Source organism: Onychostruthus taczanowskii, unplaced genomic scaffold (genome assembly GCF_017590055.1).
Source record: "Onychostruthus taczanowskii isolate IOZ18803 unplaced genomic scaffold, ASM1759005v1 scaffold138, whole genome shotgun sequence".
NCBI lineage: Eukaryota > Metazoa > Chordata > Aves > Passeriformes > Passeridae > Onychostruthus > Onychostruthus taczanowskii.
Window position 1 is genome coordinate 341,683 of NW_024498551.1, and position 26,015 is coordinate 367,697.

The 26,015-nt window shown below is 65.9% G+C and overlaps 3 protein-coding genes across 4 annotated transcripts in view; all 3 read right to left on the reverse strand.

Moving 5' to 3' along the window:
- The window catches only part of EFNA3 (ephrin A3), a 9,527-nt gene extending 9,313 nt beyond the window's left edge, over positions 1-214 (reverse strand). For both annotated transcript variants that reach the window (XM_041397258.1, XM_041397257.1), the window contains exon 1: positions 45-214. In XM_041397258.1, coding sequence (XP_041253192.1) covers positions 45-157 — 113 coding nt within the window. In that variant the 5' untranslated portion in view covers positions 158-214. The remainder of the gene's footprint in view (positions 1-44) is intronic.
- Positions 215-10,208: 9,994 nt separating this feature from the next.
- On the reverse strand, positions 10,209-16,911 carry LOC121332149. Its single transcript, XM_041397284.1, has 9 exons — positions 16,864-16,911; positions 14,958-15,020; positions 14,615-14,776; positions 14,182-14,369; positions 12,299-12,633; positions 11,207-11,275; positions 11,013-11,072; positions 10,691-10,944; positions 10,209-10,603 (listed from the first exon to the last, which is right to left on the reverse strand). The coding sequence occupies exons 1-8, from the start codon at positions 16,909-16,911 to the stop codon at positions 10,856-10,858; spliced, it is 1,014 nt and encodes a 337-aa protein (XP_041253218.1). The 3' UTR covers positions 10,209-10,603; positions 10,691-10,855.
- A 669-nt stretch (positions 16,912-17,580) lies between these two features.
- Positions 17,581-25,761, reverse strand: ADAM15 (ADAM metallopeptidase domain 15). The gene is made up of 25 exons (XM_041397267.1): positions 25,644-25,761; positions 24,615-24,727; positions 23,999-24,075; positions 23,638-23,716; positions 23,455-23,531; positions 23,200-23,362; positions 22,631-22,697; positions 22,486-22,550; positions 22,200-22,369; positions 22,041-22,125; positions 21,825-21,973; positions 21,548-21,725; positions 21,332-21,424; positions 20,762-20,957; positions 20,584-20,692; positions 20,361-20,511; positions 20,215-20,292; positions 20,021-20,132; positions 19,790-19,928; positions 19,131-19,184; positions 18,767-18,875; positions 18,477-18,545; positions 18,216-18,287; positions 17,983-18,104; positions 17,581-17,717 (listed from the first exon to the last, which is right to left on the reverse strand). Exons 1-25 carry the CDS (start codon positions 25,714-25,716, stop codon positions 17,690-17,692), a joined length of 2,628 nt encoding a protein of 875 aa, XP_041253201.1. The 5' UTR covers positions 25,717-25,761; the 3' UTR covers positions 17,581-17,689.
- Between the last annotated feature and the right edge of the window lie 254 nt (positions 25,762-26,015).

A 26,015-nucleotide genomic window follows, 5' to 3' on the forward strand; every position in this document is an offset into this window, starting at 1 on the left:
CCCCGCCTCCCGGTGCGGGTCCCGGCGCCCCCGCCCGCACTCACTGCGGGTTGGAGCTGTTCCAGTGCACGGCGTGCCGGTTGCCCAGGGCCCCCGGCGGCCCCCGGCCCGGTAGCAGCAGCAGCAGCGGGAGCAGGGGCAGGAGCCCAGCCGCCATCCTGCCGCCGCCCGAGCCCGCCGCGATCCCGGGGAATGGAGGGAGAACCGAGCCCGAGCCGCCCGCGCCCCGCGGCCCCGGCGCCCAGCTCCGCCCCCCGGGCCCGCCCCGGCACCGGCTCGGCACCGGCAGCAGGCTCGGTTCTGCGGGTCCCCGCGGGTGGGGACACCGGGGCCGGGTCCCAGGAGGACCAGGTGCCACCCGAATCTCGGCAGGACCCCCATGAGCGGGGGCTGTTCCTGTGTAAGATCCTGCTGCCATCGGGGTCTCACTGGGACCCCTGGGGATGCACCCACACATTGGTGCACCCACGTCTGTCCCTGAGGGATCAGGTGCCACTGGGATCTCCCTGGGTCACCCACAGCTGGGGACATCAGAGCCAGGAGCCACCACGATTGGGGTGGCTCTGGCTGGGAGCTCTGGCCTTGGGGCAGCAGCCCCTGGGGGTCTGTGCTGCTGAGGTAGCCGTGGGTGGGGGCTCAGGACCCCTGAGGGTCCTCCCGATGCTGCTGCCAGTGCCATGGGGGTCACATGTGCTCACAGAGGAGTTTGGCCACCGTGGAGGCACAGGAGTGGGTGGGAGGGTGCCCGTGTACCAGGACAGCCTGGCTACCGAGGAACACAGACAGTGCCAGGCTCTGCCGCCTGCCCTGACCTCCCTCAGGAGCCAGCACTTGGCCAAGTGCCCACCCGCACGGCCAGGCCCTCGTTCTTCCCACACCCAAGGGTTTGTGGGGTGCAGGTTCCTGGGGGAGCCCCGGGGGCTGTGGGTGCTCCCCGGGTGTGGGGATTGAGCTGAGTGCCAGCTTCCACTGCCCGTCCTCAGCGAGATCCCTTAGCAACTGCCGTGCAGCGCCACCCGGCAGAGCCCAGTGCCAGGTGATCGGCGCCCTGGCACACGTGTGCACGCATGGGCACGCTCACACCAGCGTGGGCACGCACAGCTCAGCAGGCACATGCAGATCACTGGGCACACGCAGCTTAGCGGGCACGCACAGCTCAGCGGGCACACGCAGATCACTGGGCACATGGAGCTCAGCGGGCACACACAGCTTGCTGGGCACATGGAGCTCGCCGGGTACATACAGCTCAGCAGGCACACGCAGCTCAATGGGCACGCACAGCTCAGTGGGCACACGAACATCACTGGGCACGCACAGCTCAGTGGGCACACACAGCTCAGAGGGCACGCACAGCTCAGCAGGCACACGCAGCTCAGTGGGCACACACAGCTCAGTGAGCCCACGCAGATTGCCGGGCACCAGGCACACGCAGCTCAGTGGGCACACACAGCTCAGTGGGCACGCACAGCTCAGTGGGCACACACAGCTCAGAGGGCACGCGGGCACGCACAGCTCAGTGAGCCCACGCAGATTGGCACAGTTCAGTGGGCACGCACAGCTCAGTGGGCACGCACAGCTCAGTGAGCCCACGCAGATTGCCGGGCACACGCAGCTCAGCGGGCACAAGCAGTTCAGCGGGCACACACAGCTCAGTGGGCACGCACAGCTCAGTGGGCACACACAGCTCAGAGGGCATACGCAGCTCAGTGGGCACACACAGCTCAGTGGGCACACACAGCTCAGAGGGCACAAGCAGTTCAGTGGGCACACACAGCTCAGTGGGCACGCACAGCTCAGAGGGCACGTGCAGCTCAGTGGGCACACGCAGCTCAGTGGGCACACGCAGCTCAGTGGGCACACACAGCTCAGAGGGCACGTGCAGCTCAGAGGGCACACACAGCTCTGTGGGCACGCACAGCTCAGAGGGCACGTGCAGCTCAGTGGGCACACGCAGCTCAGTGGGCACACGCAGCTCAGTGGGCACACACAGCTCAGAGGGCACGTGCAGCTCAGAGGGCACACACAGCTCTGTGGGCACGCACAGCTCAGAGGGCACACGCAGCTCAGTGGGCACACACAGCTCAGCAGGCACGCACAGCTCAGTGGGCACACACAGCTCAGTGGGCACACACAGCTCAGAGGGCACGTGCAGCTTGCCTCCAGCTCCCACATGGGGCCACCAGCACTGGCCCAGCAGCCTCTGCCCAGGCAGTGCTGGCATCGTGCATCACCGGCAGCTTTGGCAGCCTCGAGGAGCTTGTGAATGAAAGCAGGAGGTTCCCAAAGCCGTGGCTGGGCTTGCTGAGCCGGCCTGAGCTGCTCCTGCCAGGAGCTATCTCGCTGGTGTGGTGAGCGTGGCCAGGGTGGTGCGGTGCCAAATGTCATGTTCCCATGTCCCCAGTGGGCCTGGTGACTCTCAGGCCTGGGCAGGTGCCCTGGTGCTGAGTCTTGGGGGGTCTTCTGGCTCCCCAGAGTTTTGGGAGGAGCTCAGTGTGGGAGGAGAGCCATCTCTTTTTTCTCAGGGTCCCTTAGGCCATGTGGATGCTGCCCCAGGCCATGGAGGAGGATAAGGAGGATGATGATGGGCAGGGCCCCTCAGCACAGTGGGAGACCCAGTGCTGTGATGCTCATGGCAAGGCTGTGCCCCACCCCCATTCCCCATCCATACTGGTGGCACTGGGAGCCCAAGCCCCTGCCAGAACCCCACCAGGAAGGGGGAGGGGGCAAGCAGAAGGGCCCGGAGGACCAAAAAAGCCTCTATTAATTATTCATCCGAAGAAATGAAGTGAAGAAAACACAACACGTGGAAAAGGGCTCTGGCTGCCTGGGGGTGGGAGCAGGGGAGAGCTGGGGTCGGGGGGGCTGCAGGGGCTGGGCCACTCAGGCGCTGCGGTGAGGTGGCAGCGGTGGCATCCCAGGGTGCTGCACACCTCTGGGAGGACCCAGAGCACCGCGCTGCCACCATGGAAACGCCTTGGCTCGGCAAACCCATGGCAACACCCACCTCCACATGGAAACCCCCCCGCTCATGGCAACGCACGCGCCGCCGTCAGCACCCGCACCACGGGGGTCCCCCCGCCACGCACACCCGAGCGCGGGGCCACGGAGGGACACACCGAGGCCTCCGGTGGGGATGAAGGCACCTGGGGGGCAGAACACGGCCCCGGAGCATGACGGTGTGTGCAGGTGTCAGCACCCACCAGGAATTACTCCTGGAATTACACACAGAGGGGGCTTGGCCGTGTTTTGGCACAACGGGAGGTGGTGTCTGTGGTGGGATGGCTGGGGACACGCCCTGGTGGCTTCGATCTCAGGGGGACACTAGGCCTTGAGCTGTCCAGAGCTAGGGCACAGAGCAGCTCTGGTTCCCTGCTCTGTCTCCTCCATGATGTGTTCATCACAAGGACCAGCAGCTTTTGGCGTCAAAGCAGTGGGGAAAGCCTCCACCTGCCATCCACAAGCCCCGAGGGGCTGGAGCGTGTCCCCGGCGGGGCAGGGGACCCGCTTGGCCTGCCTGGGTTAATATTTAACCACGGCTTCCTGTGACAGAATGTCGCAACCGCAGAGCAGAGCCGGCATTCAATAAATCATCGCGCCGGGCTGGGAGCTGGGCTGGGGGAGTTGGGGGGGGGGCAGCGCCCAGCCGAGCGAGAGGGGGAGCCGATAAATAATTCATTAAATAAATAAACATGGTGAGAGTGCGGGGAGGAGGCAGGAGTGTAACCAAGAAAGGGCTCGGTGAACGCGGGCATGAAATATTCACCAGCCACACCTACCAAGGCCCAACGCGCTGAGCTCAGGGCTCCGACCCGCCCGCGGCAGCCAGGTGCCGGCACGTGTCCAGCCAGACACGGCAAGAACAAGCCAAAGGCATGCAGGGAGGACGGCCTGGGTCGGGGAGCAGGTAGCTGGCAGTCCTGGTGTGGCCATGTGGAGATGAACCATCCTGGCTTCTGGCAGCTTCTCCTGGCGGTGTTTGGGGCAGCTCCTCACAGCCCCACGCTGGTGTTTGGGCATCTGTCCTGCCAGGGTGGCATGCCTGGGCCACACAGCACACACTGTGTGCCCAGCAGCCCTGCTCCTCCCTGCCCCTTTCCTTTTATATCCCATGTCAGTCGTTAAATTTGAATGAAGCCTCACGGATGGTTGCGCCGTGCCAGCGCCTTGACGAGCACTGGGCGGGCATTGCCTCGGGGAGGGCACAGGGGCTGAGCCTTCCCAGGGAGAGGAGGGAAGACCCAACTCTGGAAGAATCCTGGGGGACATCCTGGGGCTGGACCTGGGCGTGTGTGGACGCAGGGGAGGTGAAGATGGGCAGCCAACTCCCTGGTGAGCCACGGGTCCAGGCAGAGCAGCCTTTAACCAGAGGGACCAGAGCGAGCCCTACTGCGCAGAGGGACAGGGGAGAGATTCGTTAATTAGCGGCCTGAGTTAATTTATGTGGAGCTGCATTCTGTGGGCTTGCAGAGGAGGGTTAGTTGCCACCGTGGCACCAACGAGGGAGCAGCGGTGCCAGGCGGCAGCGCCAGGGCCGTCAGAGGAAATCAGCTTCCTGGTGGAGCCGCTGGACGAAGCCGTGCGCGGTTCCCAGCCCCGCTGCTCCCGCTGCCCGGCGGGAGGAAGCTGCAGGGTTCCTGCCCTGGGAGCCAGACGCCTGTTTGCCGGAACCCTGGCTCCAGCAGCTGTGCCAAATCTCACCCGCCCCGGGTGTGTGGGCACCCAGAGGTGGCGGGCGGGAGGTGAGAGCCACCAGCTCCTCGTGGCTCCCACGGCCAGCAGCCACGGTCCCAGGGTGACCCCAGGTAGAAAGGGGTCACCACACGGTGCAGCACGGCCGTGCACTCTCCCAGTGTAGCCCACCCTGGGTGCTGGACTGGTGTGCCAGGCAGTGCCACGGTCCCGTCCCCTGTGCACATCCTTGTCCCAGCAGCCCACACACCGGCGGCGGAGGTTACCTGGCAGGAAGTGCCTGAGTCAGCAGCCGGCACCGGGTGACTCAGCCGGCTCCTCTCCTCTCCTCCCGCATGGCAAACCTCCCTCCTGGCCTCAAGATCACTCCAATATCATCCACCAGTGGCAGCCCCGGCCTCACTCCTCTCCCCTGCTGCTGTGACATGACCACGGCATGGATGTGCTGGAGGGTGTGAGGGCTGTGCCAGGTGGGAGGCTTGGGAAGGGCAGGGCTGGCACATGGCCCCACTGCAGCCACAACTCTCTGGGGAGAGGACAAGGACACCAGTGATGGGTTTGTGGCTGCCAGCCGCAGCGCCTGGCTCCCCACTGGCCCTGGAACAAGCTCTGCTCATCCTGGCCATGCCATCCTGGTGTCCCCTGTGAGGTGTCTGGTGCTGTGTAAGTGGCGTTAATCTGATGAAGGAGTGACAAGCAGCATCGATATCCTGCTCCCACCACACACAGATCACGGCACAATCAGCATCTGGGAGCACTGGCAGAGGTGGCAGTGAACTGGGAGGTGCCAGGGACAGACCCACAATGTGCTGCGCTCTAGGTTGTCCCCATCCTTCTGCCCTGACCCTGCAGGTGATGGTGCCAGGGGACCTGCAGTCTCTCAGGCCCAAATGAGGGCTGGGGATGGGCACAGGAAACACAGGAGCCATCCTAGGAGCCCCCAGCTGGCACTGAGCTTGGCAGTGTGGCTCTGCCCCTCAGGAACAGCCCATTCCCATGCCATTCCAGGCCACGCGTGGGGTGAGGGCAGCAGGGATTAGGGCAGGGTGACACCGTGCCCCTGCCATGCCGTGGCCGTGGTGCTGGGCAGAAGCGCAGGGAAACAAAGGAGCCAATAAGCTGGGGGGGCAGGGGGGGACTGGGGCTGAGCGTGCAGGCGCAGGAGATTTCATGGCCTGAAATATTCATCAGGGCTGAGGCGGCGCCTGCCGTCACGCCGGCCGCGTGCGAGGGCACGGGGGGGCTTCAATAATGCATCGCTTGGAAACGGCTCACGAGAGGGGCTGGGGGCGCACAGAAAATGGGGGTTCCCTCTGCTGGCTGCAGTCACCCCAGGCCTGTGCTGCTGGCTACGTGATGGGAGCTGGGTGCTGGGCAGGGGACAGGGCAGGAGGGGCTGGGGATGGCCAGGAGAGCACCAAGAGGTGCTGGCAGGTGTGGGGTGCCCTGTGCTGCTGGCAGCCACCACCCAAGGGGCTGGCAGAGGACCCTGGGTGGGTGCAGTGTCCCTGCAGCCTGGCAGTGCCCAGCTGCTCCATCTGGGCTAGGTGGGGTCCCATGCCTGGCTGTGAGCATGGCCCTGCGCCCCCCATGCAGGTGTTGCTCTCTCAGCCACTTTGAGCTCCTGCGCTCAATAATTCAGAGCATCCACCCCGCTGTGCTGCACTTGCCTCTGGCCACGGGCTGGCCACACCAGCTCCTGCCAGCTGCTGGGACTGGCCTGTCCTGTCCCTGTCCCTGGGCTGGGACTGCAGGAACCTGAGGAGCTGCCCTGGTGCTGGTCAGGCAGCTCCAGACTCTGCCGTGGCTAACGAGCTCTTTGCAGGGGAAGCTCGTTAGCAGCCTGAGGATCAAATGAGCACAGGGCCGATCAGTGGATATCAGGAGCAGGGCCCAAGACACTCCAGGGCTCCACCTCCACCATCCCCACAGCATCCTTCCACTGCAGAGGCCGGATGGCAGCTCAGGTGGCGTGAGCCTGGTGGCACCCTGGCACAGAGCACCTCAGCATCCTCTTGGGAGGTGCTGCCCAGGATGGGCACCTGCCCCAGCCTCTGCCCCCAATATCTGGCTGCCCTGGAGACAGGGGCACTGTGCTGGGGTGGTGCCCTGTGTCATTTGCACCCACCCACTGAAGTCCTAATCATTCTCCCCAGGGATGCAGAGATTGTCCCGGCACGGGGACCATGCAGGGTCTCAGTCTGCAGCAGGTCCAAGCAGAGCTGGCAGCAAGGGCAGCTCCTGCCCATCCCTGCTCTGGCATTGTCCATCAGGATTATTGTCCAGCAAGATTACATCACACTGGGAGTGCACTCCGGCTCATGCAAGGGCACAGGAATGACAGGACAGACGGACACAGGCATGGACAAACAGCCACCCTGGCCCGGAACAGTGATGGCACAGGCAACATCTGTGCCTACACCCCTGCACGTGCACACCCACCGGTGCCAGGCTGTCTCACACACACCGACTGCCACCCTGGTCCCTGGAGTGGACACAAACATCAGTGCCCGCTGCTCCCAGCTGGGCAGCTGGGACTGGCCAGCTGCTCGCCCAGCCCTGGGGATGCAGGTGGGATGTGCCAGCCCCCGCCTGTGCCGCGCCAGCCCGGTGCCCGCACCCTCATTGCTATGGCAGGAGCGGGCTCGGTGCGTGCAGCTCCGGTTAATTAAGCGGCGCGGGCCAGCTCTCTCCAAGCCCCCGCTGAGTGTTTTGCTAAATTATAACCTTGACGATGCGTATCATCAGGCGGCTGCTCGGGAACGGCCGCTCCGGCCCCCACGCCCCCTGCTCAGCCCTGCTGTGGGACTGTGGAGCTGCCCGGCCACGGTGGCATCGTGAAGAGGTGGCATCGCGAAGAGGTGGCATCGCAAAGAGGTGGCATCCCTCAGAGTGCCCGTGGCTGCCGGGTAATGAGGGAGCTGGTCCGAGGTGGGTGATGGGCTCTCAGAGTCCTGCGGCCAGTGCCCGGTGTCCAGTCCATGGTGCCCAATGTCTGGCATTCCCAGTGCCCTGCTGCTCAGGGCTCAGCGTGCGTGTCCCCTCAGCACACGTGTCCCCTCGGCATGTCGAGCCAGTGGCCCCGTTTCCATGGTGACACGGAGCCATTTCCCATCTCCGGGATGCTCTCGACAGCTCTGGGGTGGGCGCTGCTGCCGTTGCCCTTCGCCCATGGGGAACAGGCAGGGATGAGCCCCACCACCCTGGGGGGCTGTGCTCCCCCCTTTCATCCCTCGGGGCAGGTTACCGTGCCCAGTGTCCTCTGTGTGTCCTCGGGCTACCCCAGGACAGCTGCAGAACCTGACCTCATCCTCGTGCTGGGGTGATGAGGGATGTTTGGGGCATGCTGAAGCCCCTGCCACAGCAGGGTTGGGTGGGGGCAGCGTGGCTGGGTGAGGGATCTGCTGCCAGGAGTGGGAACACCACAGAGCTAAAGGGCTTGTGCCCAGCAGGCTCATCCTAGTGCCACAGTCCCTGTTATGACAGTGAGCCAGGCCATGGGGTGGGCACAGCCAGCCACGCTGTGCTCCCTCCTCAGTGGCTGCTGTGGCTCCCAGCCCCTGGCACGACACGGCTCTTTATCCTGCTCTCCATCTCCGTGCTGCCTATTACCATTTCCCATCACTTGCTATTCCAGGTGATAAATTTTTCCTTCTCTCTTTCTGAAGGTTTAACTCCCACCCACCTGGGGCACCCGACATCCTCACTCCACACTCCTCCCCATGGGCACCCCAGCACCCCGGCTGGTGTGGGTGGCACTGGGAGGGGGGGTAGGGGCAGCCCCGAGGCAGGGGGATGGTGAGACAGAAGGGATGGGCTAATGGAGCCCATTCCTTGAATAGATTCAATTTCTGCCGCGGCGGCTGCGGGGTGCGGAGCCATCAATTGGATTCAGGGGACGGGGAATCTGATTTGGAGCGGCCGCGCCATCAATTAGCCGTTATTGATGGCATTGCTCATTGGAAGTCGATGGGATTTGAAGCTGGTGGCAGCTCCTGCATACCAAATAACTCTGGCTCAAGGACAGGACCCAGACCTAGCACCCACTCTGGGGGTCCCAGAGGGACCCCTTGGCCTTGTCTGGGAATGCCTGAGGGTCTGGGGAAGGGGTGGTGCAATGGGTAGCCCCCCCCTTGAATCCCTGCGTGGGTTCCTGCAAGGCACTGCCCGCCAACATCCCTGCAAAGGGAGCCTGCAGGGCACTGCTGTCCCCCAGCATCTTTGAATGGGGGTTCTTTGGGGGATGCCCCCACTCAGCATCCCTGCATGGGGGTTCCACAGGGCATGGCTGTCCCCTGGAACCTGTGCATGGGGGTTCCACAGGGTGTGGTTGCCCCCTGGAATCCGTGCATGGGGGTTCCACAGGTTACAGCCCCCTGGAAACCCTGCATGGGGGTCCTGCAGGATACAGCCCCCAATCATCCCTGCATGGGGGTCCTGCAAGGCATGGCTGTCCCGTGGAATCCCTGCATGGGGGTCCCACAAGTCACCATCACCCCTGACATCCCCACCCACTGGTCCTACAGGCCCCACTGCCCCCCAGCATCCCCGCAGGTGGGTACTTTGGGGGATGCCCCACCCAGCATCCTACACGGGGATCCCTCGGGTATGATGTCCCCCAGAATGTCTCAGCCCATCCTGGGGAGGGGAGGGTCCCACAGGAGATGCCCCCCCTGCACTAGGCAGCCTCCGTGTCCCCCAGGGGGAGGGGGCACCCCTCCCTGCAGGACGGGGTGCACGATGGGGTGCAGTGGGGGAAGGGCAGGCAGCCGCGTGGGGGGAGGGGAGCGGCACGGTCGATGCTTTTGCTCAGCCTCTTGCCAAGCAGCTTCTTTCTCCCAGAAGCCATAAAACCTGTCTGACGTGCCCGGCACCACTGCGGCAGGCGGCCGGCAACGCCTGCACGGCGAGGGGCTGGGGGGCCCTGCTGCAGGCGGCCCCGGGGGGAGTTGGGCCCCTCTCGAGCCCCTCAGGAGGGCAAGTGGGGGGCTGCACTCACGGGATGGGGGGATGAGAGCATCAGGGAACTCTCCCACCGGTTGGCAAGCCTGGGGCATGTGGCAGAGCCGTGACTCTGACAGGGACACAGCTGTGCCATGGGATCGGCCCCCGCTGGTCCCCCTTCCACTCAGGAAGGGGGAAACCCTGCAGCTCCCCGCACCCCCCATTTCTGGCATCTTATGGAGTGCATAGATGGAGAGATGGACAGAGAGCGTCTGCTCTGTGGACACCCCAACCACGCCCAAAGGTGGCAACAGGGACCAGGGTGCCTGGCTGGGGGCTTTGGGTGAGTGACCCCCAAGCCCACTGCCCCCTCACCCCCTGTCCCACTGCTCATCCCACCACCAGGTGTTAATCACCAGCAGCTCATCTGTAATTAAAGCTCTCCGGTGACAGGAGCTGATGACAATATCAAACTGCTGCAATGAAGCCTTTGGCCATGAGGGCTGTGCAGGGAGCGAGGGGCAGGGACACCCTGGAGGAGCTGTCCTGGCACCCGCGCAGGGTTGGGGGGCACAGGCAGGGGGACGGCAGGGGGGCTGCACAGCCGGGGGCACAGCGATCTTGCAAATATTGTATTGCTCAGTCACTACCAAGGGTTAAAACCAAACCGAGGGCACGGAGGAAGGCGTCTTCCCAGAAGACAGATGAGCGTGTCCTCGCTGCAGGAGGACACAGCAGCGGCGGATGCCGCCATCGGAGCTGCTGCCCCGCTCCGGGGTCGGGGGTCCCTGGGCCCCAGGGGAGGGGGTCCGTGGGGAAAGGCACGAGATGAGGTGGTGGCCGTGGGGCAGAGCGGGCGTTCGCTGAGGGGACCCCAGCGCCGGGCCGGTGGCCGGTGGGGCAGGGCCGGGGTGTGGCGATCCCAGCGCGCGGATTCGCGGCAATCCCGACGTGCGGCGATGCGATGGCCCTGAGAGGGAGAGAGCCCCGTCCAGGGATGCTTCGGGGCAGCAGGCAGATGCCCACCCAGTGCCCCGGAGCCCCCGCTGCCCCTCACCTTCCAGCCCGGAGCTCCCGGCCCCAGCTCGGCTTTGCGGAGGTCCAGCAGGCGGGTCATGGCCTGGGGCTGCCCCACGGGCTCGGGGGGGTTGGCTGGGAGGAAGAGTCTGGAAGCGGCGTTGGGGCAGAGGAGCCCATCCCCCCGCCAGGGGCAGCGCCGGGGTCAGATCCAGAGCAGGGCCAGGAGCACGAGCGTCAGGCATGGGCTGCAGGGCTGTGATGGCACTGCGGTGCCCCGGGCAGGAGCCACATCTGCCAGGGCAGAAGCAGTGGTCAGGGCGAGCCGGTCCCCGAGCTCCCAGCCCCACCCCTGTACCCACCTTCGGGCCCACCGCGCCCTCGGGGCTGCGAATTTGGCACCTCTGTCACCGGCTCTGGCGCTGGAAAAAACCCACCGATGTCAGGAACCGGCTCCCGTGGGTTACCTGGAGCCGCCCCCGAGGCTCCGGTATCCCCCAGTGGGGACCGGTGGAGTCCCCGAGTTTCGGGGCACAGCCCCCCCGGCCGGACTCACTGGTGCCTCTGCAGCAGACGGTGACGCGCAGCTTCAGGCATCGCCCGGCGCTCTCGGGGCTGGGCACGGCTGGGCAGGGGGGGTCAGCGGGGACCGGCTCCGGTGCGGCCCCCCCGGGACCCCCCGACGGCGGCTCCGCGCGGGCCGGGAGCGCCCCCTCCTGGCGGAACGCGGGGACGGCGCCCCCACCCCGGAGCACGCAGAGCCCCCCCCGGGACCCCGAACCGGGGACACCCTGAACCGGCGGCACCCCGAACCGGCGGCACCTCGACCCCTCGTGACCCCCGCTAGAGCACCCAGACACCCCCTGCACCCCGAACCGAGGGCACCCCGTACTAGGGACGCCCCGAACTGGGGGCACCCCGAACCCTCGTGCCCCCAGCCCGGAGTACCCAGAGCCCAACCTGCACCCCGAACCGGCAGCACCGACCCTCGAGCACCCAAACACCCCCTGCACCCCGAACCGGGGGGAATCCAACTCCTCGTGCCCCAACCCCGGAGCACGCACAGCCCACCCTGCACCCCGAACCGAGGGTATCCCGAATCGGGGACACCCCGAACCGGGGGCACCCCGAGCCCTCGTGCCCCCCGCAAGAGCACCCAGAGCCCACCCTGCATCCCACCTCCTCACACACCCTCCACCCCAGGGCATCCAGACCCCACCCATTCACCCTGATCCTCTTGTTCCCCCTCCATGGGAATCCAGAAACCCCTTTAACCCTGATCCCCTTGTGCCGCCCTCCATGGGAATCCAGAACCCCTCTGCACCCCACACCTCCATGAATACCCCACCACAGGACATCCAGACACCCCCTGCATCCCCATCCCCTCGTGCCCCCACCCTTGGGACACCCACAGCCTCCTGCACCTCAGCCCTGGCATCATTCAGCATTCAGAACCCCCTCACCCTCAGTGGCATCCTGGCTGTAGCCTCACCCCCCACACACCCTAAACTCGGCTCCATGGGCATCCTGGTGACACCCAACCCTGGGGAGCTGCACTCAAGACCCCCTGACATGTTCTGACCCCGGGGAGCACACCCAGCGCCCCGTGACCCCAGCACAGCCCCCGCGGCTCCCGGAGGGGACTCACAGATGTAGTAGTAAGTCTCCCCCGGCTGGAACTCGAAGCCGAGTGAGAAGGGGGTGAAACGCTGGATCTTCTCGGAGAATCGGACGGGCCCGAAGGGCGCCCGGGGCCGGTTGCACTCCCAGCGTTTGAAGGCGCCGGGGGTCTCGTAGCAGCCGCGATAACCCTCCCGATCCACCATGAAGAGCGTGAAGGTCTCTGCCCGGCCGGCCGGCACCGCCCCCTCGTAGTGCGGGCAGTAGATGTCCAGGTAGTCATTGATGGCCACCTGGATGGAGTAATCGTCCCGCAGGAACCTGCCGGGCAGGACAAGCCGGGGGTCTCTTAGGAGGGGTGCCCTGCTGCCCCAGCGGAGCAGGGAGCTGGGCTTTTCCCAAAAAACCCCCGACAGCCAGGCATCAGCTCGGATTAGCCGCAGGCCGCTGGAGCTGAATGGGCTCGGCCACCGCGGCCGGGGGGGTTTGTGCAGCCACGCTGCCCAGGCACAAAGCCCCTCGCCCCAGGCACCCGCCTGGCCGCTGATCGGACATGACACGGCGCTGGGGGACCGTGTGCTGGGGACGCTTCAGCCCCGCACGGTGCTGGCAGGGGGTGGCAGCCGGGGCAGGGGGCACGGGGCGGGCAGGGCAGGGGTGCAGCACTGGGGATGCTGTGAGCTCAGGGTTGTGCCGACAGCAAGGCCGGGGTGGAGCAGCTGTGCAGGCACACACACGTGTGCACACACATGAACGTGCACACGCGTGTGCACACGGTTGGTCCTAAGCGTCTGGGATGGGTGATGGAAAAGAAGGGCTGGCAGGGAGACCTCGGCCCCCAGGCTGGCCCCGGTGCAGCTGGTGTTCACAGACGGTTCTGGCAGAGTCCAGAATATTCATCAGCAGGATGGCAGCGCTGGCAAAGGGGGCATTGAACCCCAACACCCCACTCAGGCTGGGGGCTCCCCGAGGGCAGGATGGAGCACAGACTCCTGCTGACTCAGAGCATCCCACGGGTGACGCTGGCTGGGACGGGCCTGGGCAGAGCCAAGGGCTGGGGGCACGGGGCCCTGCCTGACCCAGCAGAGGGGCACACAGAGCCCCCCTTCCTGGGGCATCCATGGCTGGTGGGGTCTCACCTCTCCCAGCTGCAGGGTGGGAGCAAGGCAGCGTCTGCACCCCCAGCCCTGCCCATCATGTGCCGGTGTGCCCCAGTGCGGCAGGCCCAGAGCCCAGGAGCTCCGTGGGGAGGCCCCAGGATCCTGACCCTGCCTCCTGCTCCCTGAGAAGCCCCGAGCTGGGAAATACCTAAAATGGAGGAGGCTGGAAGGGGGATGGAGCCAGACCCTGGTGACAGCCAAGCTCACAGCAAACTGCAGCACCAATGGTGCTGGGGTGTCCCCACCATGGAAACCCACAGCCCTGAAGTGCCACCCACCAGCCTGATGCCACGAGAGGATGCCCAGACTTCAGTGCTACCAAGGGCATTCAGGCTCAGCACAGGCGGGTACCACCGGCAGATTGGCAGCACCAGGACTGCCCACCATCTCGGTGCCACCAAGGGCTTGGTGCCACCAGGAGTGCCCACTGGCCTGGGGACAACCAGGGCTGCCCAGGAACACCCAGAGCTTGGTGTCACTGAGGGAGACTCACGAGCTGGATGCCACCCGGGGCTCAGTGCCACCAGCAGTGCCTGGGGCTAAGCACCACCCAGGTGTGCTCGCTGCCCCGGTGACACCCAGGGATGCCCAGCGGCTCGGTGCCACCGGGAGTGCTCAGAGCTCAGTGCCCTCCATGGGCACCGGGGGTCGGTACCAGCTGGGGCACTCACCGGCTCTGCACTGCCCGGGGCTCGGTACCACCGGGGGTGCCCGGTGCTGCTCAGAGCTCAGCACCCCCAGGGCTTCTCACCCGCTGCCCAACGCCCAGCGCTGCCCGGTGCTTCGGTACCACAGGGGCTCGGTACCACCGGGGCTCGGTACCACCGGGGCTCGGTTCCGGGAGGTACCACCGGGGATGCCCGGGGGCTCGGCGCACCGGGGGCCGCTCGCCTGCTCGGCATTACCTGGGGGCTCGCTGCTGTCGGGGATGCCCGGGGGCTCGGTCCCACCGGGAGGTGCTCCCTGGCTCAGTCTCGCCCGTGAGCGCCCGGTGGCCCGGTGGCCAGCAGCCCCGCCCCCCCGAGCCCACCGCCCGCCGCCCCTCCCGTCCCGTCCCGTGGGCGGCCCGGCGGGGCTCGGCACGGCCCGGCCCGCCCCGACAACTTCGGGCCAATCCCGCCGCGCCGCCGCCCGGCAACTTCACCGACTGCCATTAACCCTTGGCGGGCGGCACCGGCACCCACCGGCACCGGCACCGCCATCGGGACCAGCACCGAGATCGGTAACTCCCCACCGGCAGCCAGCGGCACCAGGACCGGCACCAGCAGCCACGCCCCAGTCCGGCAACCCCGGTACCGCCAACATCCACCGGCACCGGTATCCCTGGCAACTCCCCGGTACCTCTCCTAGCCCGACACCGAGCCGGTACCGTGAATATCCACCGGCACCGGGACCAACAGTGCGCGGGCATGTGGGCTCAGCATCCCCGGTAACAGCATCCCTGGCACCGGCACCGACACCCCGGGCATCCATGGGCACCGCCCCTGGCACCGGCGGCTCCGGCCCAATACGGCACCGCCCCGGTACCGGCACCGGCAGCGCTGGCTGCCCGCGCCGGTACCGGGCATCGGCAGCCACCGGTACCGGGCCCTGAAGGCACGGGGAGCTCACAGGGGGCAGCTCTCACACACGCGTGTGCCCGGGCCCACCGGGCAGCTCCTGCCCACGCGTGGCTGTGCCCACGAGCAGCTCTTGCACGCGTGTACCCGTGCACACGGGATGGCTTTTGCACACGCGTGTGCCCACGGTGGTGGCAGCTGCTGGCCACGTGTCCCTGCCCACCAGGCAGCTCTTGCACATATGTGTGTGTGTGTGTGTGTCCCCAAAGAGCTCCTGCACACACGTGTGCTCACGTTTGACACCTGTGACCAAGCCTACAGGGCAGTTCTTGCACACGTGTGTGTGTTTGTATCCTTGGAACAACTCCTGCACACGTGTGCTCAGGTGTGACACCCGTGTCTTTGCCCACCAGGCAGCTCTTGCACACGTGTGTGTGTGTGTGTCCTCAGAACAGCTCCTCTACACGTGTGTGCTCATGTGTGATAGCTCCTGCTCACGCGTGACACCCGTGTCCCTGCTCACCGGGCAGCTCTTGCACACGTGTGTGCCCAACGTGCTCTCGCTCACACGTGTTCCTGCCACATCTGTGCCCGCACAGAGCAGCTCTTGCACACCTGTGCCTGTTCAGGTGTGGGTCCCTGCCCTGCACACACACGTGGTGAGCACACAGGGCAGCTCTTGCACACACACGTCTACCTGTGGGCTAGCAGGCAGCTTGCACACGCATGTTCCTGCCCAGAAAACAGCTCTTGCACAAACATGTGGCAGCTCCTGCCCGAGCACACAGGACAGCTCCTGCACATGCATGTGTCCAGACCCACAGGGCAGCTCTTACCCACACACATGCCCATGAGTGTGTAGCAGCTCCTGCACACGTGTGCGCCCACGTTGGTGACAACTTCTGCCCATGAGTGTGCCCACCAGGCAGCTCCTGCACACACGTGTGCGTTTGTGGCAGCCCCTTGTGTGACCACGTGTGACTTGTGTCACTATGCACACACGGAGGCTTTCACACTCACACATCTCTGTCCACCAGGCAGCTCTTACACACACCTGTGCCCCTAAAGCAGCTCTTACACACACACCTGCGCCCACACAGACTGAGCAGCTCTTGCACACGCGTGTGCCCCTGTGTGGGCATTCCCATGCATGTCCCTGCTCACTGGGCAGCTCTAACACACGTGTTTGCCCATGGAGCAGCTCTGGCACACTTGTATGCCCAAAGAGCGGCTTTCACACACTTGTATGCTCACCAGGCAGCTTTTGTACACTCGTGTGCCCACTGGGCAGCTCTCACACACTTGGAGCAGCTCTCACACACTCGTGTGCCCATGGAGCAGCTCTGGCACACTCGTGTGCCCACTGGGCAGATCTCACACACTCGTGTGCCCACTGGGCAGTTGTCACACACTCGTGTGCCCACTGGGAAGCACTCACACACTTGTATGCCCAAAGAGTGGCTTTCACACACTTGTATGCTCACCAGGCAGCTTTTGTACACTCGTGTGCCCACGGAGCAGCTCTCACACACTCGTGCACCCATGGAGCAGCTCTGGCACACTCGTGTGCCCACTGGGCAGGTCTCACACACTCGTGTGCCCACTGGGCAGCTGTCGCACACTCGTGTGCCCCCTGGGAAGCTCTCACACACTTGTATACCCAAAGAGCAGCTTTCACACACTCGTATGCTCACCAGGCAGCTCTCACACATTCGTGTTCCCAAACAGCATATCTAGCACATGCATGTGCCCACAGAACTGCTCTCACACACTCGTGTGCCCACTGGGCAGCTGTCACACACTCATGTGCCCACTGGGAAGCTCTCACACACTTGTATGCCCAAAGAGCAGCTTTCACACACTTGTATGCTCACCAGGCAGATTTTGTACACTCGCATGCCCACCAGGCAGCTCTCACACATTCGTGTTCCCAAACAGCATATCTAGCACATGCATGTGCCCACAGAACTGCTCTCACACACTCGTGTGCCCACTGGGCAGGTCTCACACACTTGGAGCAGTGCTCACACACTCGTGTGCCCACAGAGCAGCTCTCACACACTTGGAGCAGCTCTCATACACTTGTGTGCCCATGGAGCAGCTCTGGCACACTCGTGTGCCCACTGGGTAGCTCTCACACACTCGTGTGCCCAAACAGCAGATCTAGCACATGCATGTGCCCATGGAACAGCGCTCACACACTCCTGTGCCCACTGGGCAGGTCTCACACACTTGGAGCAGCTCTCACACACTCGTGTGCCCACGGAGCAGCTCTCACACACTTGGAGCAGCTCTCACACACTTGGAGCAGCTCTCACACACTCGTGTGCCCACGGAGCAGCTCTGGCACACACACACCTGCCCACTCGCGTGTGTCACCCCGTGTCCCCCCATGTCCCCTCACCCCGCCCGTGCCCACGTGGCCCCCGGACACCGCCCCCGCTGCAGCTGCGCGCAGTCCCCGCCAGGGGGCGGCGGCGCTCGGGAGTCCCTTCCGGCGCGGGGCCTGCCGGGAGTTGTAGTTCCCCTCCCGCTCCCCCCCCCGGTGCCGTCGCTGTGCCCCGGTGCCGGTGCGGCGGAGGCAGCGCAGAGGCGCTCACAGCCCCTTTATTGACGTGGCGGGAGAAAAAGGGGGCGGCGGAGCCCAGCGGGGTTCGGCCTTCCCCGCGGATCCAGCGCTGCGCATTCCCTGCCCGCGGCTCAGGCCTCTGGCGGGGCCGGGGCGGGCCTGGCAAGAGGAGGGAGGGCGATGGGGTGAGGGTGGGGTCGGCACAACTTCCCCCTGCAGCTCCCCCCGTCCCCTGCTCTGCATCCCCACCCTGACGCTCTCCTTTCTCCTCTCCCACCCTGTTCTGGCCCCTCATTTCTCCTGGCCACCCGCTCTCCCCCACCCGCACTCCCCTCAGGCCTCTGCAGACCCCCACCCTGGCACCCCACATTGTCCCCTCAAACCCCCCCGGCCCCCCCAGCCCTGGCTGTCCCCCCGTGCTCACCTGGCAGGAATCACGGTGACATAGGCGTGCCCAGGGGGGGTCTCACTGCGGGCCAGCGAAGGGCCCGGGGGGTCTGAGGGCAGCGGCCGCTGCGGTGGAGGGGGCTTGGCTGGACCTGGGGGCTGCAAGGGCACGGGGGGGTCGGTCAAAGCTCGGCGGTGGGCTGACCCCCCGGCGGGCTCGGGGGGTGGGAACCGGCCTCGTGCCCCACACGCAGGTGCTGCTGCCGTTACCTGAGCGCTCAGCAGCACAGGGTCTGCGGGCAGCGGGCGTGTGGGGGGGGGCGGCCTGTCCGAGGGGGGGGCCTGGGCAGAGAGAGAGGGACAGTGTGACAGCGGGGGACAAGTGGGGGAGCGCGGGAACCGGCCTCCCGCCGGGCAGGAGGGGTCCGGGGACGGCCGTGTCACACAAGTCCCCGAGAGCTGGAGCGCAGCCAGACATGCAGCGGGTCCGGGGTAGGCTGGGGGGTACCCCCCGCCCTGCCCGGGCATTACCTTGGGCACAGGGTCCGGCGGGAGAGGCCGGGAGGGCGGATCAGGCCGGGCTGAGCCGAGGGCAGCCGGCTGCGGAGAGAGGGAGAGGGGGGACAAGCCATGCAGCATGCGGAGACCCCCCTCCCGCCAGGCAGAGACAGAGACCCCCCCCTCAGTGCACAGCCCTGGCTGGGACGGGCTCCAATCCCGGCTGTGCCAAGTGGCCGTGCCAGGCTGCTATGGGTGCCAGGGAGTGGGATTCCACAGCCCAGGAATGGAGCGACCTGGGCATCCGCTACCCCCATCCTCACCTTGCTGCCATGCATGACCTGCAGCTCCGTGGCCTGCCGCCACTGCGGGGGCCGGGGACGCGCAGGGGGCCCTTGGCTGCTGCCCGACGGGGGCTCTGGCTGTGAGATCCTGCAGGGAAAACCCAGGATGAGACCCTGCTCGCTCTGGGCACTTGAGGGACCCCGCACGGCCACCGAGCGACACCGACACCAGCAGAAGCCCAAGAGAAACGAACCCCTCGGCGCTGGAAGATGCGACACCCCGCACCCCGGGGCTGCCCCGCACCCCACGGGCACTGCCAGGGGAAGAGCGCAGCACCGGAGGCCTTGCGAAGCAGGACGGCTCGGGGACAGCCCCACGCCCGGGCGCCGGAGGTGACGTTACCCGCTCCAGCCGTCTGCGGCTCCGGGACCCAGGAACCGCACCCGGGTCTCAGCACTGTGGGGAGAAGAGTGGGGGGCTCAGCCCGGGGCTGGGGGGCGAGAGGAGCCGCGGGGATGTGAGGTGACAGGGCTGTGACCTGCGCTGGGGACGCACACACACACATGGATGGTCACTCTGCGGGGACACGTGTGCACAGCGCCCGGGCAGCCACCACGGGGGACGCGTGTGCCTGTGTGCTCACATGCCAGGGCACACGCGTGCGGAACTGAGCGTGCCACCTGCGTGCCACATGCAGAGGTGTGTGTGTCACAGCACGAGCGAGCGGAGTCGAGCAGGCCGCTGATGTGCCACGGCGAACGCGTGCAGAGGTGTCGCGTGCCACCTGCGTGTCTTGGCACACACGCGCGGAGGCCGGCGTGCCATCTGCACGACACGGCACACGCATGCAAGGGGGTTGTGTGCCACCTGCGTGTCACAACACACACGTAGAAGTGCGTGTGTCACCCGTGTGTCACGGCACACGCATGCAGAGGTGAGCGTGGCAGCCACGTGCCACCGGTGTGCCTCGGCACACGCATGCAGAGGCGAGCCTGCCAACACCCACGTGCCCCCCACACACCCCCGATGCGCCCCCCACGTGCCCCCCTGTCCCCCCGTACCTGTACTGGCAGGAGGTGCCCTTTCCAAGCTGGCAGAGGTGCTTGTGCAGGCCGGCACGGCGGGCTCGGCACAGCCCCAGTGCCAGCGCCAGCCCCAGCAGCGCGCTCAGCAGCAGGGCCGTGGGCAGGGCGCTTCCCCCTGCGGGAGAGCAGCACGTCAGCCCCCGCCGTGCCCGTCCCCCCCCGGCACCCGCACAAAGCCCCATTCTCTGCGCTCGCCTGGGCCCTCACCTCGTTCAAGGCCGGCAGGGCCGCTGTCCTGGCTGCCCCCCACTCCAGGGCTGTCACAGCTTGGGGGGGCCCAGCCCCGCTCACAGTGGCAGTGCCCGTGGTTGTTGCACACCTAGGGGGGTGACAATGGCTGAGCTCAGCCCCTGAGGGGCAGGTCCCCACTGCCAGCAGCCGCTCCCCAGCCCTGCACTCACCCCGTGCCCATGGCATTTGTTCTGGCACTGCTGGTCACCCAGCACGGAGATGTCCTGGCACCGGTGCTGGAGGCACATCTGTGGGGGATGGGGTGTCAGCACTGGGAGAGTCCCCCTGGGCCCTTCCCTGTCGCCCCATTTCTCACCTTCCCAGGGCCACAGGTGGTGCCAGGCAGCACCATGGCTGCATCGGTCACATCCTCATCCCCAGGCAGGGTGATCCCCTGGCAGGATCCTTCTGGGCTGTCCCCACGGGAGCTGCTGCGCTGGCACTGCAGCATCCCACACCTGGTGTCCCTGCAGGGACAGAGGGCTCAGGGCAGGGGGCATGGCAAGGGGGACATGGAGAAGGACGGGGACCTCACTCACTGCTGTGTGCAAGTGACATAGGAGCCGTTGGGGAGCTGCCCGCAGTGCCCACGTTCATCTCCTCTTGTGTTCAGGGCAGCCATGCAGGAGCTGGAGACAGGACTGGCACCTGCAGCGGGGGCAGAGACCCTCAGCTCCCCTACTTAGCTGCCAGCACCCCACCCTGGCCCTGCTCTACCTGGCCCCAGCAGCTGCTGGCACTGCCCCTCGTAGGTGGCACAGGCCCCACTGTAGCAGCGTGCCCGCCCGCCGGCACAGGGCTGCCCGTCCTGCAGGAATGTGTCAGGGGGGCAGCGTGGTGAGAGCCCGTCACAGAACTCGGGCAGGTCACACTCGCCCAGCGGCTCCCGACACACGTGGCCAGCACGGCGCAGCTGTGGGGGGACATGGTCAGATCAATGGGGTGGGTGGGGGACACGGTCAGATCAATGGGGTGAGTGGGGAGACATGGTCAGATCAACGGGGTGAGTGGGGAGACATGGTCAGATCAACGGGGTGAGTGGGGAGACATGGTCAGATCAACGGGGTGAGTGGGGGACATGGTCAGATCAACGGGGTGGGTGGGGAACATGGTCAGACAAACAGGGTGAGTGGGGAGACATGGTCAGATCAATGGGGTGGGTGGGGGACATGGTCAGATAAACAGAGTGAGTGGGGGACATGGTCAGATCAACGGGGTGAGTGGGGCACTCGCCCACCATGGGGAGTGGCTGCTGTGCCCATGGCATGGGTGCCCATCCCCACACACCTGGCAGTCCTCACAGCAGGCGTCCTCGGTGGCACACGCAGCTCCTGGCATCAGCTGGCAGGAGCTGCTGTTGCAGCAAGGATCGGTGCACTCCTGCAGTGGGGAGGCTGCAGTCAGCGGGTGCCAGCAGCACTGGAAACCACCCTGTTAGCCCCAGACACCCATGGAGCAATGGGGTGGCTTCAGGGCTCCAGGCCTACCCAGAGCCCCCCGTACCACGCTGAGGCCGCAGTCGCACTCCTCGCCCAGCTCTACGAAGTGGTTCCCGCAGGTGGGGCTCCCGGTCAGGAGCTGGGGCTCGGGGACATTGGAGAGGCACCAGCCCTGGCCCTGCTGCAGGCTGCGCTCCAGGTCCTGCCGGCTGCAGTTGCTGAAGCTCAAGCCAGGTGTCAACCTGCAGAGGCAGGAAGGGGCCCGTGAGGTGAGGTGAGGTGAGGTGAGGAGAGGAAGGGGCTCGGCCCCAGCTCCCCGAAGGGCTGCCCGCTGCCCTCACCCCGTGGGTGGTGCCATGATGCAGCCGCGGTCGTGCCGGAGGTCGCCGCAGTCGCAGAGGCGCCCGGCGCTGTCGTGGCGCATGCCCAGGTTGTGCCCCAGCTGATGGGCCACAGTGGAGGCCACGACGAGGACACTGACAGAGTGGTCCTGTGGGACAGGAGGGTCAGGGAGGGCAGCTGGTGGGAGGATGGGGTGGGGGGACAGAGGCACTGACCATGCTGACCCCCCCAGAGCGCGTGGGGGAACACACGGAGGCTTGAGTCGACATCCCCACGGACACATCATCAAAGTGGGCACCCCTGGAGAGAGAGCACAGCGGGTTGGGGGACTGCTGCGGCCTCATCCCCCTGTCCCCACGCTGTCCCTCACTCACGTCAGGAGCTGGGCATTGTCGTGGGGCAGCCGGGGCAGCAGCTCCTCCCGGCGCCAGCGCAGGAACCGCTCCAGCACGGCCCGGGCGCTGCCGCCCACCGCGATCTTGTCACCCTCGCTCCAGACCTCCACCGCCAGCAGGGCCACCCGCACTCCCAGCGGGCGGAAGAACTGGGGGAGCACACAGGGGTCACACACACATACACACACACAGGGAGCACACAGTGCTGAGCCCCCCAGCACTGCAGAGGCAAGGGCAGGGATGGACACACACAACCATGACTCACCACATCCACCTGGTTGGCGATTTCCAGGGTCCGGGTGTGAACACGTTGTAGGTTTGGGGGTAATTCTGGAACTGGGGAAACAGAGAGGGGTCACAGGGGTGGCTGTGGGAAGGGCAGCCCCTGCTGTGGGGACGCTGCCCAGCACTCACCGCAGCGTGGTCCACCACCATCACCAGCTCCACAAAGCGCTGCTCTGCCGCTGCCCGCTTGCCCTGGGGACAGAAAGGTGTCACCGTCATATTTTCTGAGAAATCCCTTCACGAGGATTTCTTCTCCTGGGAAGCTGAGAAGCCTCAGAGAAAAATGAAAACAATAATTATCTCCTCTGCTTCTCCTGTGTTTTGCTGCTTTGGAATGTAGTTTGGAGATTGTTTATCCAACAGGTAGTTGTTTGATTGGTTTCATGTGAATTGTTTTTACTTAATAACCAATCACCATCAGCTGTGTCGGACTCTGAGGAGTCAGTCACGAGTTTTTCATTATTATCTTGTTAAGCATTCTGTAAGTATCCTTTCTGTATTCTTTAGTATAGTTTAGTTTTAGTATAGCATTCTTTAATATAATATAATAACAAAAAATAATAAATTAACCTTCTAAGAACATGGAGTCACATTCATTCCTTCCTCCTCCATCCAGGGACCCCGAAAAGACCACAGAGAGGGGTCAGAGTGCTGCTACATGGACACTGTGGGGCAAGACCCCTGGGTGACCTACCCTCTGTGGCCAGGGGGGCTCTGTTGCCTCTGCCTCAGGGTGGGGGCCCTGCCTGCAGCTCTGTGGCTCCAGCTGAAGGTGGGATGCCCCGTGCTGCCCTGCGGGACTGCTGGTGTCTGGCTCCAGTGTGTAGCTCCTGGTGTCTGACAGCCAGAGGCGGCCACTGGGGAAGGACAGAGGAGCTGGGATATGGAGCCCATCCCATCATCAGCACAGTGGGAGTGGGCTCACAGACCGCTGGGCTTGGGGGCTCACCTGAGTCCAGCGCAGGCACAGAGGTTGGCCCAGGAGCCAGGGAAGCCCTGCACTGTCCCCTGGTAGCAGCAGTGCTCCTGCAGCAGAGAAGGAGGCTCAGGATCCAGCCCCAGGCTGGGGTCCCCCTGGGGAACAGGGACAGCCTGGGGACAGCACAGGTGCCAGCCATGCTGGAGGCCATACCTGCTCTCTGGGCTCCTGGATCGCCCGCGTGCCATCGGGCAGGTAATAGAGCAGTGCCCCAGTGCCCTGCACCAGCTCCCTGCCAGAGACTCGTGTCACCCACAGCAGGAACCCCCAGCTCACCCTGCCCTGAGCACACCCCAGCAGGAAGGGAGGACTCAGCACCTCCCACCCTGCTGTGGGTGCACCCTGGGGCCCCCACCCCACCTGCGCATGGATGGAGACAGGGAATAAGGGACCCCCACTCTAAGTGCACCATGGACAGAGGCAGAGCCCCAGGGTCCCAGGAGGACCCCCACCCTGCACGGGTCCGGAAGCTCCATCCCACACCCTGCTGTTACCCCCACAACCACAGACTCACCAGTTTTGCTCCAGCTCCAGCAGCAGCCGCACCCCCTCCAGCTCCAGCAGGACTGTCAGACGGGCGGGGAACCCCCCCTGGCACAGGCCGGGGTTAAGGGGGTACCCCCTAACCCAAGCTGCCCCATCCCTCCCCAGGCACCCCCAGAGGCACCGCCTGGCCCTGGCGCGTGCCGGAGGGAGAGGTCGGAAGGGATGGGAAGGGATGCCCTGCCCACCCCGCAGGAAGCGTCCCTCCCTCCCGGGCTCATTGTCAGGGAAAGGGGGGCTGGACCGAGCGGGGCCCCCACCCCGTTCCCCCCGCTCTTCCTGCCTGTTGCAGCACTGCGGAAACATTGCAGAGACTCCCTACGGCCGCGGGGTGGGCTGGGCCCTTCCGCCCCACCCGGGAGGGGCGCGGGGTGGGTACCCCGACCCAGAAAGGTCCCTCCCAGCATCAGGAGGGGAAGGGGGATTTGCTGAGGGGCCCCCTCCCCACTGCTTCTGGGTGCTGGGGACCCCGGGGATGTGGCACCAGGACACCGCATGTCCTGCACTGAGAAGAGGGCAGGGGGAGGTGGCGGGGTGCAGGCACTGTCCCAAGTGTGGGGGACCCCAGGGATGTGGGTGGGGCTCACCTGGGTGGCTTCTGCCAAGCTGAGTGTCCGGTTATCCCACAGCACCCACGGGGTCACTGACCAGGAGTGTCCTAATTCCTCACTGTGCTGCTGCTGCTGCTGCGAGCTGTCACCTGCACAGGGCCCTCACCACTGTGTCACCCAGAACAGCCCAGACCCCCAAGGTCACCTAGCACAGCCCAGACCCTCACCACTGTGTCACCAACACAGCCCAGACCTCAAAGGTCACCTAGCACAGCCCAGACCCTCACCACTGTGTCACCCATCACAACCCAGACCTCCAAGGTCACCCAGCATACCCTGGACCCCCAACCTACACCCTGGACCCTCCTGGTCACCCATCAAAGTCTGGTCACCCAAGGCATTACAGCCCCCCTGCAGTCACCCACTGCAGCCCCCAGGACAGGTGGGAAGCAGTGCCAGGGACCCCCACACTGACAGCACGGCTCCCAGCAGAGCCTGGGGGAACCCCCCTGTTTGGGGGCTGCAGGAGGACGGGCTGGGCTCTTCGGCCAAGCCTTGCATCACCTCGGCCGGCTGCCCAGTACAACCAGCACAGAGACTGGGCAGGGCTGGGAGCCCGGCTCGGCTGACTCAGACCCCCGCCTCCCGCCAGCTTTTGGGGAACCCCTGCCCGCCCAGAGCCCTGGGATGGGGTTTGGAGGGAGCATCAAACCCCGCTCTGCACGGCACCACCAGCCCGGGGAGCGAGGGGACAGAACCGCGGTACCGGGGGAGCACCGAGCGTCCCGGGGAGGGGGCACCGAGCATTCCGGGGAGGGGGCACCGAGCATCCCTGGGAGGGGGCACGGAGAGTACCGGGGGGCACCAAGCATCCCGGGGACGGGGCACCGAGCGTACCGGGAGGACACACCGGACATCCTGGCGAGGTGGCAACGAGCTTCCAGAGGGGCTACGAGCCCCAATGCCATCCCGGTCCTCCCGGGCCACTCCCCGTGGGTATCCCCGCCATACCCCGCGCTCCCCACCGACCCCCCACCCCACTCGGGACCCCGGTTCCCCGCTCACCTGCAGTGCTGCCGGTGCCAGCGGCGAGCAGCAGCCCCGCGGCCAGCAGCAGCCGCGGCCCCATCGCCCCCATGGCCCCGCCGCCCCCGCCGGCTCCCGTCGCGCATGGCCCCGCCACCGCCACCGCCACCGGCACCGGCACCGACCCCGCCCGGCCCGGCCCGGCCCGGGGGCGGAACTTCCCTGCCAGCCCCGTGGCCCCGTTCCGCTCCTCCGGCACCGCCCAGGCCGGGGCGGAGCGGGGGTGTTCCCTGTGCGCCGGGAGGGGCTGGTGGGGGCCGGGGTACCGCTGGTGATGCTGCGGGTGGGACCCCTCCCCATCCCGAGACCCCTGCCCTCATCATCCCCTGGAGTGGAGACCCCCACCTGCAC

What these genes read in the sequence shown, in the direction of transcription:
- LOC121332149 (XM_041397284.1), bottom strand. Translation starts at nt 16,911, where the DNA reads ATGTGTGAGAGCTGCCTGGTGGGCATGCGAGTGTACAAAATCTGCCTG. An exon ending in GAGTGTACAAAATCTGCCTG is followed by an intron (nt 15,021 to 16,863) that starts GTGAGCATACAA and finishes CCGTGCCTTCAG; the next exon opens with GGCCCGGTACCGGTGGCTGC. An exon ending in GGAGACTTACTACTACATCT is followed by an intron (nt 11,276 to 12,298) that starts GTGAGTCCCCTC and finishes CCCCCTGCCCAG; the next exon opens with CCGTGCCCAGCCCCGAGAGC.
- ADAM15 (XM_041397267.1), bottom strand. Translation starts at nt 25,716, where the DNA reads ATGGGGGCGATGGGGCCGCGGCTGCTGCTGGCCGCGGGGCTGCTGCTC. An exon ending in AGCCCCCCTGGCCACAGAGG is followed by an intron (nt 22,698 to 23,199) that starts GTAGGTCACCCA and finishes TTCTGTCCCCAG; the next exon opens with GGCAAGCGGGCAGCGGCAGA. An exon ending in GACAATGCCCAGCTCCTGAC is followed by an intron (nt 22,126 to 22,199) that starts GTGAGTGAGGGA and finishes CTCTCTCTCCAG; the next exon opens with GGGTGCCCACTTTGATGATG.